At 30.6% G+C, this 14,866-nt stretch overlaps 1 protein-coding gene and 1 long non-coding RNA gene across 2 annotated transcripts; one reads left to right on the top strand and one right to left on the bottom strand.

Annotated features, from left to right (window-relative positions):
* Nucleotides 1-2,918: 2,918 nt before the first annotated feature.
* Nucleotides 2,919-6,117, bottom strand: LOC106385457 (transcription factor MYB41-like). The gene is made up of 3 exons (XM_013825370.3): nt 5,901-6,117; nt 5,416-5,545; nt 2,919-4,903 (listed from the first exon to the last, which is right to left on the bottom strand). The coding sequence occupies exons 1-3, from the start codon at nt 6,031-6,033 to the stop codon at nt 4,357-4,359; spliced, it is 810 nt and encodes a 269-aa protein (XP_013680824.1). The 5' UTR covers nt 6,034-6,117; the 3' UTR covers nt 2,919-4,356.
* Nucleotides 6,118-8,832: 2,715 nt separating this feature from the next.
* On the top strand, nt 8,833-10,216 carry LOC125591724. The gene is made up of 2 exons (XR_007327833.1): nt 8,833-8,962; nt 9,064-10,216. It is a non-coding gene; the product is annotated as an uncharacterized LOC125591724 (long non-coding RNA).
* The last annotated feature ends 4,650 nt before the right edge of the window (nt 10,217-14,866 follow it).

The raw sequence follows: 14,866 nt of genomic DNA, 5'->3' as shown, positions 1-14,866 counted from the left end.
TCTTTTTCAATGTTCAATTTGAAGCTTATTATGCAGAAATCATACGCAAATATAGGCAATTAGTTGGAATCTCTATATCTTTATATTCTTATAAATTTTAAATTTATTGTTTTCTTTTCTGCAAGCAAATCAATTACCGAAGTAATAGATCAATTGGTTGGAATCAAATATATTCTTATAATTAGTATAATTATGATTAGAGTTTCTATATTTAATAGGTACATTAAAGAAACGGCATTGAAGATATTATGTTTTGATTAATAGAAGATATTGAATTTTGAGTTTGTATTTATTGATTTGTTTTTTTTATAAAACTTAGAAAATCGATGGGATGATTGGTTGGTTGATACATCCTATAAAGAAAACGAAAACTATAGGTGGTTTGAATATTGTACAACGATCGATGCATGATGTAAGTTGACTATATAAAACTTGAACATGATCATTTCAAACTAAAGTATAGGTAGGTTATATGCATTTGTTATATTGTAGTTAATATATTTTAAATATTACATAAGTCAAGTGATTCACGTTTTTGTAAAAATAAAATTCAAGTTCATTATTGGATCGTACTCGTACGTAATAAGCTACGTTAAATATGATGTATTTCTAGGTTCATTTAATGACATTAAGTTTAAATTTGATTAAGGAAAACTCATTAATTTAACTGGAAAAAACAAACATTAAAATATGTAGGTTTATTTAATAACATTAAGTTTAAATTTGATTAAGGAAAACTCATTAATTTAACTGGAAAAGATAAGCATTAAAATAAGTAGTTTAATTTAATTCTCAGTGACATGTAAGTATAAATAAGTTAGAAAACTTAGGGGTATTTTTTAATGGGTACTTCTCTTTTAATAATAGAGATATATTAATAATATTCAATTTTGATTTGTATGAGATCTGTTTTGAAGTAATCCAAAATAAATCACACAAGAAAAAGAGTGTGTTCATCTACTTTCATCAAAAATTCCACAACATAGAAATCGAAATGAAGATGACTAGTTCGAAAAGGAAAAATATCTATCTTCAATCTTTTTTATGTAAAATATGTTTTTTTAACTTACCTGTCATCTGTACTGTGAACTCCATGCTCATTAATTTTTTTTTGACAAATCATTAATTGGTTTTTGACCCAATTAACTCTAGAATTTATTTCTATTTTTTTCTTTTCGTCTTTTTTTAGAACACGTTCTTTCTCTTCGTTTATGTTGGTTATTTTTCCTTCTCTTCGCATTTTGGCAAAGATTCCTTCAGATCTGCCTGTCTCGTTGCCCAAACTTCCTCCAAATCCATCGTTGCAAAATAATATCGTGTTAGAGATAATTATGTTAGGTGCAAAAATAATTTCTCATTATCTTTCTAAAAAAATCATTTCTCGTTAGCAAGCTATGGTGCTGATTTAGCCATAACAGTCATTGAGGCTTTGATACCAGTAATCCTTTGCGACTTTGGTTAGGACTGCCAAGATGTGAACGGAATTTCCGGTTTTGCTGTTTTGGTTGAGTTTTTAGTTCATTTGTTCTTTTTAGTGATTATTATTTTAGCTCTACCAATGGCTCTGTCATTTTGTTTGTTTTGGCTTTTTGTAGTTATGTTGTATCATTTCTTAAGTAACTTCAGTTTTATGAAATCTTAGTTCAACAAAAAGGTATCCAGAAGAAAGCCTGTTACCAAAAAAAAAAGGTATCCAGAAGGAAGATAAAAGACACAATAGCAGCCGCATCTATAAATTTATTTTATTAAAATAAACATAATATTTTTTAGATAAAAGACACAATAGCATGCCGCATCTATAAATCTATTTTATTAAAATACTTTATATCAATGTGTGACTTAAGATTTATACCATTCAAATTTTAATTATTCTTTTCTTAAGGAAATTAGGCCCAATAACCCCTCAAAAAATTATAATTCACTAAATAACCAAAACCTCACCCTCTCTCCTCCTTTATCTTCCTATCTCTCTCTACCATCTTACTATAAAACTAATTTCCTTTTTTTTCTTTTGGTTATTTCACAAATAAACACTTATTCTTATATATTTTATTAAAATTTGTAATTATTTACATATTAGACAATTTTAATACTTCATTCGTTCCTTAAAGTTACATATTCTAGAAAAAAAATTTGTTTAAAAAAGATTTATTTTTTACATTTTCAATGCATATTTTATTAACTAATTGCAAACTTCAAAAAACTTAATTGCACTAGTTGGATTTTTATTGGCTTAAAATTATGGAAAAAAGATAAACACAAAAAATATGTAAATTTAATGTATTTTATTAAAACGTGTGAAAAATTTAGAATATGTAACTTTAAGGAACGGAGGAAGTAGAATACACAATACAACTTACACATGAAATTACTTATTAAATATTTTAAATTTTCTTATACTTTCAATTTTACTGTAACAAAATTTTATATTTTTTTCCTAATTCTTATTGTTTAAATAAATAATTAAATTCATTATTATTATTAAATATACCAAAATATTAACTTAACTTTAGTCTTTAAATGAAATTAAAAATGAACTTGTTATATTTTAAATCTAACATTTTAATTTTAATAAAACAAATATTTTATCACCAAAAATTAAATATCAAATCGGGTTACAAAAACTAAAAAAAGCTAAAATAAATATTTTTATTTTTCATTAAATTAGATTTTGTTGAAAAATATATTTTTGTACTTTAAAATCGCAGGAAATAATCTAGTTAGATATTATAATAGACACATGTTAGAACAACTCTGCTATAGGTTCTTATTTGAAAATGTCACATACAACAAAAAAAATTATTGAGTAAATATTTTAAATAGTTGATATCTCACTCAAATATATATTTTAAATTAAAAATATGATACATAATTTAACTATTTAAAATATCATTCAGTAATATATTGTTAATTCTTTTCATATGTGAGAGATATAAGAAAAATATTGTAAGAGATATATTTTACATATATTATCCCAAAATTGCTGAGAGAACCAAAGTAAATTAAAAACCTTAGTCAAAGTTCTGATCAATCAAATATACAGATTTTATGAATATACTATATCTATATTTGTAATCTTAGTTGGTAATATATGTTATAACTTTAGTTTAGAAGAAAAACTCTAATTCAATTTTTCTCTAGTGTTCATATTATAGTCAAGTTTTTGTTCCCATGAACATACTGCTGTCAATCTATCAATAATCAACAAAATCAAAAAAAAATGCTTCCAATCTTAATTAATACTCGTCTACTCATTATCAACTGAGCGCATAACTATCACGTGACTAAATGCGAAATATGACAACGAGGTGCATTTTCCACGTGGCTGTAACGACGATGTTTTACATGTGGTCCTGAGGATGTCGTTTGAGACTTCACTCCGTAGATATTGATATTTCAACACATACATGACGTAACATAACTCACTGCGATGCCGTTGTTTTTTTTTTTTTTTTGATAATCCAGGTATCCGGACCTAAGTCCGACTATCCCACCGCGTCAAACCGGAACTGGAGGGTCCTGGCGGCCAAACGGAAACCATGTTAAATCCGCTGTGGCCGGGCCTCGAACTCGTGATGGCGGGCACCTCAGCCGAGGTTCCTATACCACCAGACCACGAGGCCCGGTTTGCGATGCCGATGTTCCTTGATTTTTCCCCTCCTACCTCTGATAGACTGATACAGATTACCAAGAATACGGATACAAATAATAAACAACACTTTAAAAGGACAATATTGTTAATATCAAAATAATTTATTAATAAAGAAACAAAAACATCAACTTCGTAAACCGATTACATAAAATTATAAAATAAAATTAAAATCCAAAGTAGTGTGGACCAGAACAAAAGAAGAAGAAGCAATTGTCACAATGCTGTTTTTTTCTTTGCTTTGATTTGTAAAGTATATTCGTATGAAAGACATAAAGCATGAGAAACAATTTGTCAACATATATATTAAAAATTGCGGTTGCTATTTGTTCCTTGTTTTTCACAACTGATCCAGGGAGAAGATGCATGATAACTCACAACGAAGAGTAAAATAAAAGAAACTAAATAAGATTTTATTTACGATCATTCATATCATTCATTGCACTATTAGTGGAACATGACAAACTCATGAAGTTTCATGTTTTTGTTTCACTGCACCCATGTTCTTAGAGATGTGACTTTTTGGAAATTATTCTCTTGGTCGGTACAATATTTATGAATAATATTCCTTTTTTTCTTTGGATCCAAAGAGAGTATTATTCTTTTCGATGAATATAATTCTTAATTTGTTACAACAACGTAAAAAAAGAAGAATGTCTGGTAAGTAAATACACAAACGATAATTTCACACAGTACCCATCGATTCATCAATTGAGATGACCACCAAGTAGGCCAGTCTCATAAACACCATACTGTGCTGATGAGCTAGGGTTATAGACCCCATTCGTGTGGAAATCCATTACACCAATCTCCTCCATGAAATGTCTCGTTTTCTCCTCGTCCCACATCAGAAAATCATCTTCTTGATCATCACTAGCTAACATCTTCCCATGATCTATCTTCAGCAGTTCGAGTCCTTCTTCTCGACCATTAATGCTTGTGATTGTCGGATCCGACAAGATGTTCTTGATCCTGTCGACACTGTGTTGCCTAGATGAGATACCAGTGGCGATCTTGTTAAGGAGACGGGACGAGCCCGAGGAGAATGAAGAAGAAGATGGACTCGCCGTCGAGCAGGAAGAGCTACCGCAATCTGTGTTAAACGACTGTGTTTTGACGTCGAGGTTGATGATTGGCTGGTGGGTCATTGGGTCGATTCCGTTTCTCTCGAGTCTTTTCTTAAGGCAAGAGTTCCAATGGTTCTTGATGTCGTTGTCTGATCGACCCGGCATTTGCTGCGCTATGGTTGCCCACCTACAACAGAATTTTTTAGTTCAATATAACAAAAATGTATAAATGATAATCTAATTATATATAGTTTTTATTTAGTTTTAGTACTTTACAATTATAGTATTTCACAAATTTATTCGGATCTGGATAAATAAAAAATACAAAAGAATCAAATCCTTACAAACATGTAGTTAGAGCATGCGCAACGGTGAAACTCATTGGAGTCCTTAGCGACAATGGCATTTCGGATTAATTTTGGATATTTTGGATTTAAAAAAAAAAAAAAAAACGACCATTTACGGGCCGCCACGTAGTCGTGGAGACCGCAAATAGTGCAAGAATTCACTAAGAAAGAGTCGTTATTTAGGAATTTTAAGGATTGAATCCTTAACTTTTGGTGGGATCCACTGATTATTTAATTATTTTTTCCCTAAGGACTCCACTTAAAGATTCTCATTGCGGATGCCCTTATAGACTTATAGTGAAGTTCTGAGTTTTGACAAATCGGTAATGTATTTAATTATTGATTAATATACCTGTTCCCGAGAATAGAATGAAAACTGATGATAACTTGTTCTTCGTGAGGAGTGAATTTGCCTTTCTTGACCCCAGGCCTTAGATAGTTAAGCCACCTTAATCTGCAGCTCTTTCCACATCTCTGCAAACCTTTATATAAGATTAAAATATGTGAATTCTTTTAGCAAGTAAGTATTTTTGATTTTGTTGGGTACGTACATATATAGTATGGAAAACAAATAAAACTGTAAAGATTTAAGCTTCTCGAAATGTATGATTATATGTATGACTTCTATGTATATCAAAACACATGGAACACCTGCTTTATCGGCACCATCTCTGCAAACTTTATCTTGACAGTATTTACAAATCATACCATGTTTGTGGTGGAGTTTATTAAAAACGACACTTATAATTATGCAGCTCACACAAAACATGTTTGGTTCACGTCACCATTACAAATGAAAGTTATATAAAATGTAGTGTTATAAATATATATAACTACCAGCTTTGTGAGGTAGGAAACGCCAGTCACCGATACCGTATACGTCGATATAAGCGACGAGTTTCCGGTCTTCCTCCTCCGTCCATTCTCCTCTCTTCGTCCCATCAGCTTCGAACCATGTCGCCCTCCCCATAATTTATCTCAGTCCACAATCCGACGTCGCCACGTGTTGGTCACCTTATGATAGGAGAAGAAGAGCTACAATGATTGCAAATGAAAAAACTACTTGAATCGAAGTATTGAGGGCTGATCTCTCTAATTCGCACAATCTTTCTCTTAATTTTGAATGGTGTCTTTAATGAGTAAGATGAACATCTAGTCTTATATAAATAGACCTCTCGTTTTTTGTTTTTATGTAATTATTCTCTTTGCTTTGAACAGTAAAATGTAAATTTCGATTTCACACTTCTAGTAGTTATTTGCTAAATGGGGAAATTGCTATTGTATGACAAAAAATATAATTAACTATCTAATTATCTAATCAATTAAAACATGAGTACTAAATTGAATTAACCCTAACTTTTTCCTAATATTTACATTTCTATGCCACTATCTTAATAAACTGTAGTTTTATAATATTCCTAAACCGCAACAATAAATTCACGATACTTACCCTTAAATAACTTCCAAAACCGACTGTACTATTATGTGATATATTTACCATTTTGTATTTCATATGTGTATCACGTTTCAAAACCGGTTTGCTGAGATTCACTCCATTATCAATATTTCCATTTAGTTTTATTCATAGTCTAAGAACATAGTTTTGAAACCGAAAATATCCATTTAATTGTAGCAATATTCTATAAACATTGTGTTGCACCGAACATGAACTTGTATTGGACTTTTCTTCTTCACTACGGAATGACCACTTCTACTTTCTCTTGGCCTACGAATGGTGCACAAATTACAATCTCTAATTATTAAACAAAACCGCGATTGGATAAAATAAATTGAACCGGCCATACCAAATACCTTTCGGTACTAAATTTATAAATGTTCTTAAAAATATACGTAGATTTTTGAAAAAAAAACCGTTTTGTCAACCTAAGATCACGCTGTTACTCAATATCACACCAAAAAACACGCATATGCTAACTTTAAGATTGATATTCCAAAATCACGTAATAAACTAAATTAATATATAATAACTACTATTAATATTTTAATTTTAAATAATTTTAGGTTAACAAGTAATGACAAAGTTAATATTCAAAAAAATTAGCAATTGTATATTAAATAATATTGAAAATGACTGATTATGTTGATATAACACTATAAAAAATATGTTTAAAATGATTATTATAAACTTCAAATTAAATAAATATAAAAAACAAACACATATCCGCGCCGCGCAGGTGCGCGGATCAAACTCTAGTACAGTTTTATGTGTCATAACATAATACATATCATTTGTAAAGTTGATGAAAATACTATTTCTCATAAGACTACTTCTACTCGTTTCTGATACAACTCTTCGGCATAATGAATAAAATAAAATAAAAAGAAAGAAAGAAGAGGCACGAGATTTGTGTTAAAAGAAAAGGGTATAGCAATTTATGAGTAGAGTTGCGCTTGTGTGACAATGGTAAACCTACAATCGTTTTTCCAGGAGTTTTGAGAATTTCGATCGTTAGTGTCTGGAAAAATAGAAACAATGATGAATAATTAGCATTTGATATGTACTATTCTATTTTATTACTGATATAGAATATAAATACAATTTCACAGCAAAATAATATGAGATGTTATTATTGTTATGTAATATTCTATTTTTTAGGAAAACATATAATATATTTATGATTTCACAATAATAAAATGTATGTTATTTCTTTTTTCTTCTTTTCTTTTGTTACTTTTCATTTCTCTCTTTTCTCAAGATCAATATACATAAATATTTTTTTTCTACTGAATCTATTGAAGTAAATGAATTGTGTTTCTTCTCTTTTGAAATATGTTTTGTTTCGATTCTTAACTCTAATGTATCACCTCAATCGCAAAATTGTCACCATCATCACTGATTGCTTCATTGACGGCTCCACCTTCTCCTCCACCATCATCACCACCCGTCGTCTCCTCACTTCCTCCCACCCTTTTCCACCTCATGTAAGAACACCAATATCCGCTCTTCCGTTTTTGTCAGATATACTTTCTCATCCATAGTCGCTAGTTACAAAAAATGATAGGAGAAGATGAACAGTTTAATGTTTTTTTTTTTTTTTGATAAAACGAACAGTTTAATGTTTTGCATTCTATTTGTTGTATACCTATAAAATAAAAATATAACACAATATGTTTTATGTTTGTTATTATCCATATTATCTATTTTAGATAATCAATAATGTTTTATTTTATGTTTTAAATTTTGCGTTAAAATTAAATAAAATAAAACAGATTCAAATAATGATAACTTCATAAAATTAATAAAACAGTGCGTATAATAACTAAAATGATAAAAAAATATGAATTCCGTTTGTGGCTATTAATACAAATATGATAGTATTTGTTGAAGGTGATTTTATTTTACTTACAATGTATAGCTCATATACGTGTATATATACACACTGTCAAGCAGTTTTAAGTTTAGTATGTACTCTATTAAAGTTTGTTATTGTCGCATCCCGGTTCTCCCAAACCGGAATGGTTTTTGTTTTCTTTTAATTAACTTGATTTGGACCAAAGCCCATCAAATCTTTCTCTTTTATTTCTGGCCCGCGTAGTAAATCCTAGGGTTTCCACCTCATTTTCTTATAAAAAGGAGCCTTTTTCTACTTTTCTCTTCCATTTAGAAATCAGAGCGAAGAGATTTGAAAACCCTAGCCGTCATGGTTTCTCTTTTCTCTTCTCTCTCGTTCTCTCTCGTCGGCGTCTCTCTCTCTCTCTCTCTCTCTCTCTCTCTCTCTCTCTCTCTCTCTCTCTCTCTCTCTCTCTCTCTCTCTCCCCCCTTGTTGTTCGCTGTTTGCTGAAGGCTAGAACCAAGCCGTTGGAGATCCCCGATGAACCGATCCAATTCTATGTCCAGATCTCTCCATGTCTTCTTTCTAGATCTGGTCACTGGTGAGGTAAGGAACCCTAGTGTCATTTTCTTCTTCTCCTCTCTATTCCTCCTCTTAGATCTCTTATCTCGGGTCTTTGATGGTAGCACCTACCCGTTTATTTGTAGATCTGGTTCGTTGAAAGCCATAAGCTTCAGATCTGGTTCTACTCTCTTTCCCATTCTCAAATCTAAGACCAATGTGAGGGCTTGTTGCAATCTTTATCTCCTTCTATCATTTTCTCATCATGGTAGAAGTGTCTAGGTTGATCATTCATCCCTACTTGTTACTTTCTATAGATCTATTAAAATAAATAAATATTCATATGATATATATATATCTTGATGCTTGATGTGTGAAAGACATAGATCTATTGCTAAGGTTTTTAAAATATGGTTGGATGATGTTTGAGGATTGAATGTGATGATTGTATTGATTGGGGTTATTGTATATGAGTTTGATATTTATATATTTGGGAGATGTATTGAGTTAGGGAAAGGCTTAAGGCATAAGTGTGCCGGTGTAACGTGGTGGAATGACATATATGTATGTCTCGGGCGTTACATCGTTTCTTGTTGGGTCATGTGGCAATCGTTTGAGTTGGCATGATTCATCGCCGGAGCGGGCATGCGGCGTACCTGTAAATGGAGTAACGTAGAAGCGTGATGTCGTGGAGACAACGTGGAACGTATGAACATGGTGGCGGATCAAGCGAGAACCAATGTCGGTAACTTGATTGCGTGAAGGCGTGAGACAGCGTAATGTCGTGGAGACAACGCAACATGAAAGTTCTCGCGCGACAACATGAGGAACGCGGGTACCGATTTAGGTGGCGTGGTCTCATTGTTGGAACCGCCGGGGTTTATCCTCATTTTTTGTTGATTGCTTTCGATTTACTGAATGTTAAAGGTAGATGCTTATGCTATGTTGTGTGATGATTGTTGGTGATTGATTTTGGGGCTCCTGGAGCTTCCCTCACTGAGCTTTTGTCGAAATGCTCACCCTTCCTTCTTCCTTCATTTCAGGTTCGGCTCATATTGTTGGGTTTTTGTCAAAGACGTCCTGTGATCCTAAAGACACATTGTTTCGGCCTTGTGGCTGGAGACAAGTGTCATGATATCGCCGACCATTTCAGCTATGCTGGATCGGGGTGTCACAATTATGATATCTGAGCGAGAACCATATTAACAAACTTAAACCATCACTATACATCAATCTAATAGATTTTGAATATTCCAATCAAATAATGGCATATAAATATGACAATAGTTTCTTTTTAAATCCCCCGACTTCTCAAAAAGGGCTTAAAAAGCGACGCTTCTCTACACCAATTATCATGTTTGGCCTAAGGTTATTAAATAGTTTAGACGGGTCTAATTATCATGTAAATAATTTTGACCGATGAGCGGTATCTTGGCAAAATACCAAACTAGTCTGGAACTTGAATACCGTGTCTATACTTGACATGATGCTTGCGTAACACCGCACAAAATCATCAAAAGTTTCATTATAGCACAATGATCAATTTCTCTTACACTTGCCAAAAAAAAAAGACACGACATTTGACCTAACCTGCCAACCGAGACAACCCAGCCCGAAACCTAAGCAGATATGGATTTTTTTTAAGTCAGTCTTGTAAAAGTGGAGACGAAAGCGGAAAATAGACAGATGATAGAAAGGTAGACACAACCATGGTCTTGTGCCATCATCTCGCAAATCATGAGAAATAGGGGGTGATATCTCGATCCCTAGACGATTCAACATTCTCTCCTCTCACAAAGATATGTAGTGTTCTGCCAGTCAAAGAGTTCCAACTCATTTTTACCATGTTTTTTTACAAAATGCTTTATTCATAAAATAATATTTATCACAAAATAGTACACTAAAAAGAAAATAATCAGAATATCTTTCATTAAATAATAATAAAAACTTAACGATCTGTCATGAATAATATATATTTAACATATATAAATACTTTTAAAATATTTATGAAATATTTATTTAACAGAAATACATACTATCACTCTAAATATTATATCGTACCCGCTAAATTTTAGACCATAAATCATGACCCATAAATTTCCATCCCAAAATCTAACTATAATTTCTAAATCTTTTAGTTAATGGGTGTATGTGTTTTTATACCTTTTAATAAAGGTTATTTTGGTAAAAATGTGTGCTATTTTGTAAATATAAAAATGTTTTAAATATAATCTATGATAGATTTTTTTTTAACATTTCCAAAAAATAGAGAATTGGGTCCCAACCCATTATTACTCAGATCTAGATTTATGACACCCACTTTTTTGTCACATTAATCCATTTTGATTACAGCATCAAATAATTTTTAGGAGAACAAATATTTCTTTCCTTTGGAGATTGGCTTGGCCATATTAATGTGTCTGGATGAAGACCTCCATATAATCTTCCATATGATCAGTGGTGGAGCTACTCGAAGAGGAGGGATTTTTTTTTTTTTGTTGTTGTTTATATCGAAAGTTTGTTAGGGTAAAATAAGATGGTTAAGTAAATTATGTACAGTTGACCCATTTGTTCAAAGTTCAAATCTTAAGCATATATTAGATTTTGATCCGCGCTTCAAAATCGCGGATTTTGTTTGGGTTATAAATAAATTTGGATATGAATTAGTACTTTAGGTATTTTTCGTCTTTCGTCTTTTCTGATATTTAAATTTTTTTTTTGTTCCTAAATATCCAAACTGAGCTAGACTATTCCATACCCAAATTACATGTATTTTAGAGTTATTTGCATTGTGGACTCGAACTGACTCGATTCCAAAAGGAACCAAACTGAACTATAATCGGAAATATTTCAAATACCTAATTGGATCCAAATGTCGAGGACTCGAATAATTCAGATTTAAAAGAAAAAGAAAAATAATTTACCCGACCTAAACCGAAAACCGAATGAGTATTCTAAGATATCCAGAATGTAAATATATATTAGTTATATTTTAAAATTAGGCCGGTTCAGGTATTACAAACATGTTTCAGATACATTGGTTATTTGGTTATTTTCAGATTCATATACATCAGAACCGAACATATCCATTTTTGGAGGACCTACTCGAACCCTACCCAAAAAACTCAAAACTCTAATACCCTAAAGAATTGACTCGTACCCAAATGGGTACCCGAATGCTCATTCATACACTTAGGTCTGGACGTTTGGGTTTTTGGGTTGGATTTGGTCCAATTTTTTCGGATCTGGGTCCTTCGGATCCTAGAAATTTGGATCCAATAGGTATTCGTAATTTTTTTTTCTGGTTTGGGTTGGTTATGGTCTATAATTAAAATACATGTACAATACTCTTAATTTTTGGATCCATATTGAATTCATGTATTTTCGGATCTTAAAAGTTCATGGTATACCCAAACCCTATAAAATTTAGTCGAAATTTGTTATATATATTTAAAATTTTACAAAATAACTTAAAATAAACTATTAATAATTAAAATAAAATATTTTTAAACTCTAGATTTTACATTTTAAACTTCATATTACCTGAAAATGTTAGAAAATACTAACAAATAATGTTTGTAAAAAGATATTTTAACTAAATCATAAAATAAATATAGTAAATAGAACACAAAAATCATAGTTTTGAATATTCATGTTTTTAAGTCAGCTATTAATTGGCTTTTATTGGGTCGAGTCTATTCATTTTTTGGGTTCGGGTTCTTTCGGATAGAAGAATTTTCGATCCAATAAATACTTTATATTTTCGGTTTGGTTTCAGATCGAATATTTTTGAATCGGTTCCTGTTCGGATTTTTGGGTCCGGGTAAAATGTCCAAGCCTGTTTGATTTTAATGATACAATAACTTCTTTAAATTTTATATTAAACCGTGGCAAATCTTCACTAAATAATTATAGAAAATTTGTGGAGGTTTGAAGTTTATATGTGGATATTTTGGTCTATTTCATTTATAATGAATATGAGACTATATATATTTCACATATATTTTATGCTTCAGTATATTGAAAAATAATGAGATCATGCAAGTATATTATTAGAGTTACGTTTTACCAAAGTTGTTAGATATTTGGTAAGATCCAGTAATCTTAGTTTAAATAAAATCCAAATCATATCTAAAGATCTCAATTAAATTTAAATATTCAATCATCTGAAAATTATAAAAAATTATTTGATCAATTAGGTAATAGTAGATTTTAAGCTTTATATTAAATTATTGTAGTTGAATGGCCTGTTACGATTTGTTCCAATATCATACCAACATGAGTTTTTTTACAGTTTATTCAAATCATCTCTGTTGATCTCAATTTTTTTTTAGAGTTTTTCTTTTTGCTAATTTTTTTTAGAGTTTTATCATCGTTTAGAAAACAAAGTAAACATAGTAATTACTGTAGTTTGTGTTATACCAGATAAACCCATATAGTATGATGATAACATGTTGAAAATATGGAAATAGAAATCTACTTATATAATGAATCAAAATGTGATAACAATGTGATTATATGTATGCATTTTCTGAACGTAAATACATTACTCAAGCTGTTAAAATGACGGGTGACATAATAATTTATGGAAAGTTGATACAATTATTGTTTTGGTTCGTGTTTTAGTCGACCAAACCATTTTGTATAATACGTTAGCAAATTGACTAAAGTAATCTTAGAGAAATATTTGATCAATTATATGATAACTCAAAAAAGGGAAGAAATAAAAATCCGCAAATCTATGGTATAATGTTATTGACTAACTTATTGTTACAAAGATATAAGGTAAGACCAAATATGTATTTAAATCTAAGAAAAGGGTGCAACAACCTTTTTTAAGTAGTTTTTTTTTTCAGAATGATTCCCTTTTAATAGTATAGATATCACCTCTTTTAACATTACTAGATAACTACTCATTCTATTTCATATTAATTGTTGTTTTAAAATTAAAATTTTGTTTTATTTTAAATGTCATTTTATATTTTCAATGCATTTATTTGATAATTATATCTTTATTTTTCTAGTTCACTAATTAACAAAATAAAATAAAATAGTATATTAATTAGGAGCAAAGCAATAAATTTAATAATTTTCTTAATCTGTATGAAAAAATTAAAACGACATGTAAAACAAAACCGAGTGAATATTTAATATTGACACATGTGAAAAGAATTCCTAGCTGCATATGATACTAGCTAGAAGCATAAACCAAGTTCTCTCCCCGTAGGAGGAATCACTTATTGTTGCTGGCTGTTCCCAAGTAAATAGTCTTCCCTATGACATAAAATCAACTGTTTTGACTCGATAATAAGTTAATAACACAACAGCCCATCATCGTATGATGTTTTAAAATCGAAGATGAACTTAACTGAATAAAGTAATAAGAAAATTTTCAAATATAATTTATCTCATAATTAATTTAAATGCAGAATACTCTAGATAAAGGTTCAATGATTGACTAGTTAGCACTTGAAAAAACAACAACTTGATAGAAAACAGTACCCCAGTGGACACAGAAAAAGTCAACAGTACATGAAGCAGATTTACCGTCAGAATTCGAATAAAAATTTATGTCCACTATATTTCAATAGTAAAATCAATGAAAACTTAGGATATCATTATCTTCACGTTATGCATTTTAAGTCACCAAGGAAAAAAATAATATAAAAGTTAAGTACATAGAAAACTGTCAAGTATTGCAATAATTATCTTTGTTTGGTTTTTATTATTTTATTTTGTTTGGGTTTTAGGGTTAATTAGGGAGAAATTCTTGGGTTCACCCTCCTAGGGAAAACCTCTAGATTCACCAACAAATAGTGTTTGAGTATTTGATATTTGATATCTTTTAAAGAGTTCAGGGTTTATCCAAGGGTTTAGGGTTTAGGGTTTAGTGTTATTAAGATTTAGTTTTTAATGTATGATTTAGGGTTTAAAATTTTCCAATGGTTT

Source organism: Brassica napus, chromosome C8 (assembly GCF_020379485.1).
Source record: "Brassica napus cultivar Da-Ae chromosome C8, Da-Ae, whole genome shotgun sequence".
NCBI lineage: Eukaryota > Viridiplantae > Streptophyta > Magnoliopsida > Brassicales > Brassicaceae > Brassica > Brassica napus.
The sequence above is the reverse complement of the archived record's forward strand: the minus strand, read 5'-3'. Positions and strand labels throughout refer to the sequence as shown.

Bases quoted from the DNA above. Each gene is read 5' to 3' on its own strand.
- LOC106385457 (XM_013825370.3), bottom strand. From the start codon at position 6,033: ATGGGGAGGGCGACATGGTTCGAAGCTGATGGGACGAAGAGAGGAGAA. The intron at 5,546-5,900 runs GTAGTTATATAT...TCTTATATAAAG, and splicing joins TTTCCTACCTCACAAAGCTG to GTTTGCAGAGATGTGGAAAG. The intron at 4,904-5,415 runs GTATATTAATCA...ATTCTGTTGTAG, and splicing joins CATTCTATTCTCGGGAACAG to GTGGGCAACCATAGCGCAGC.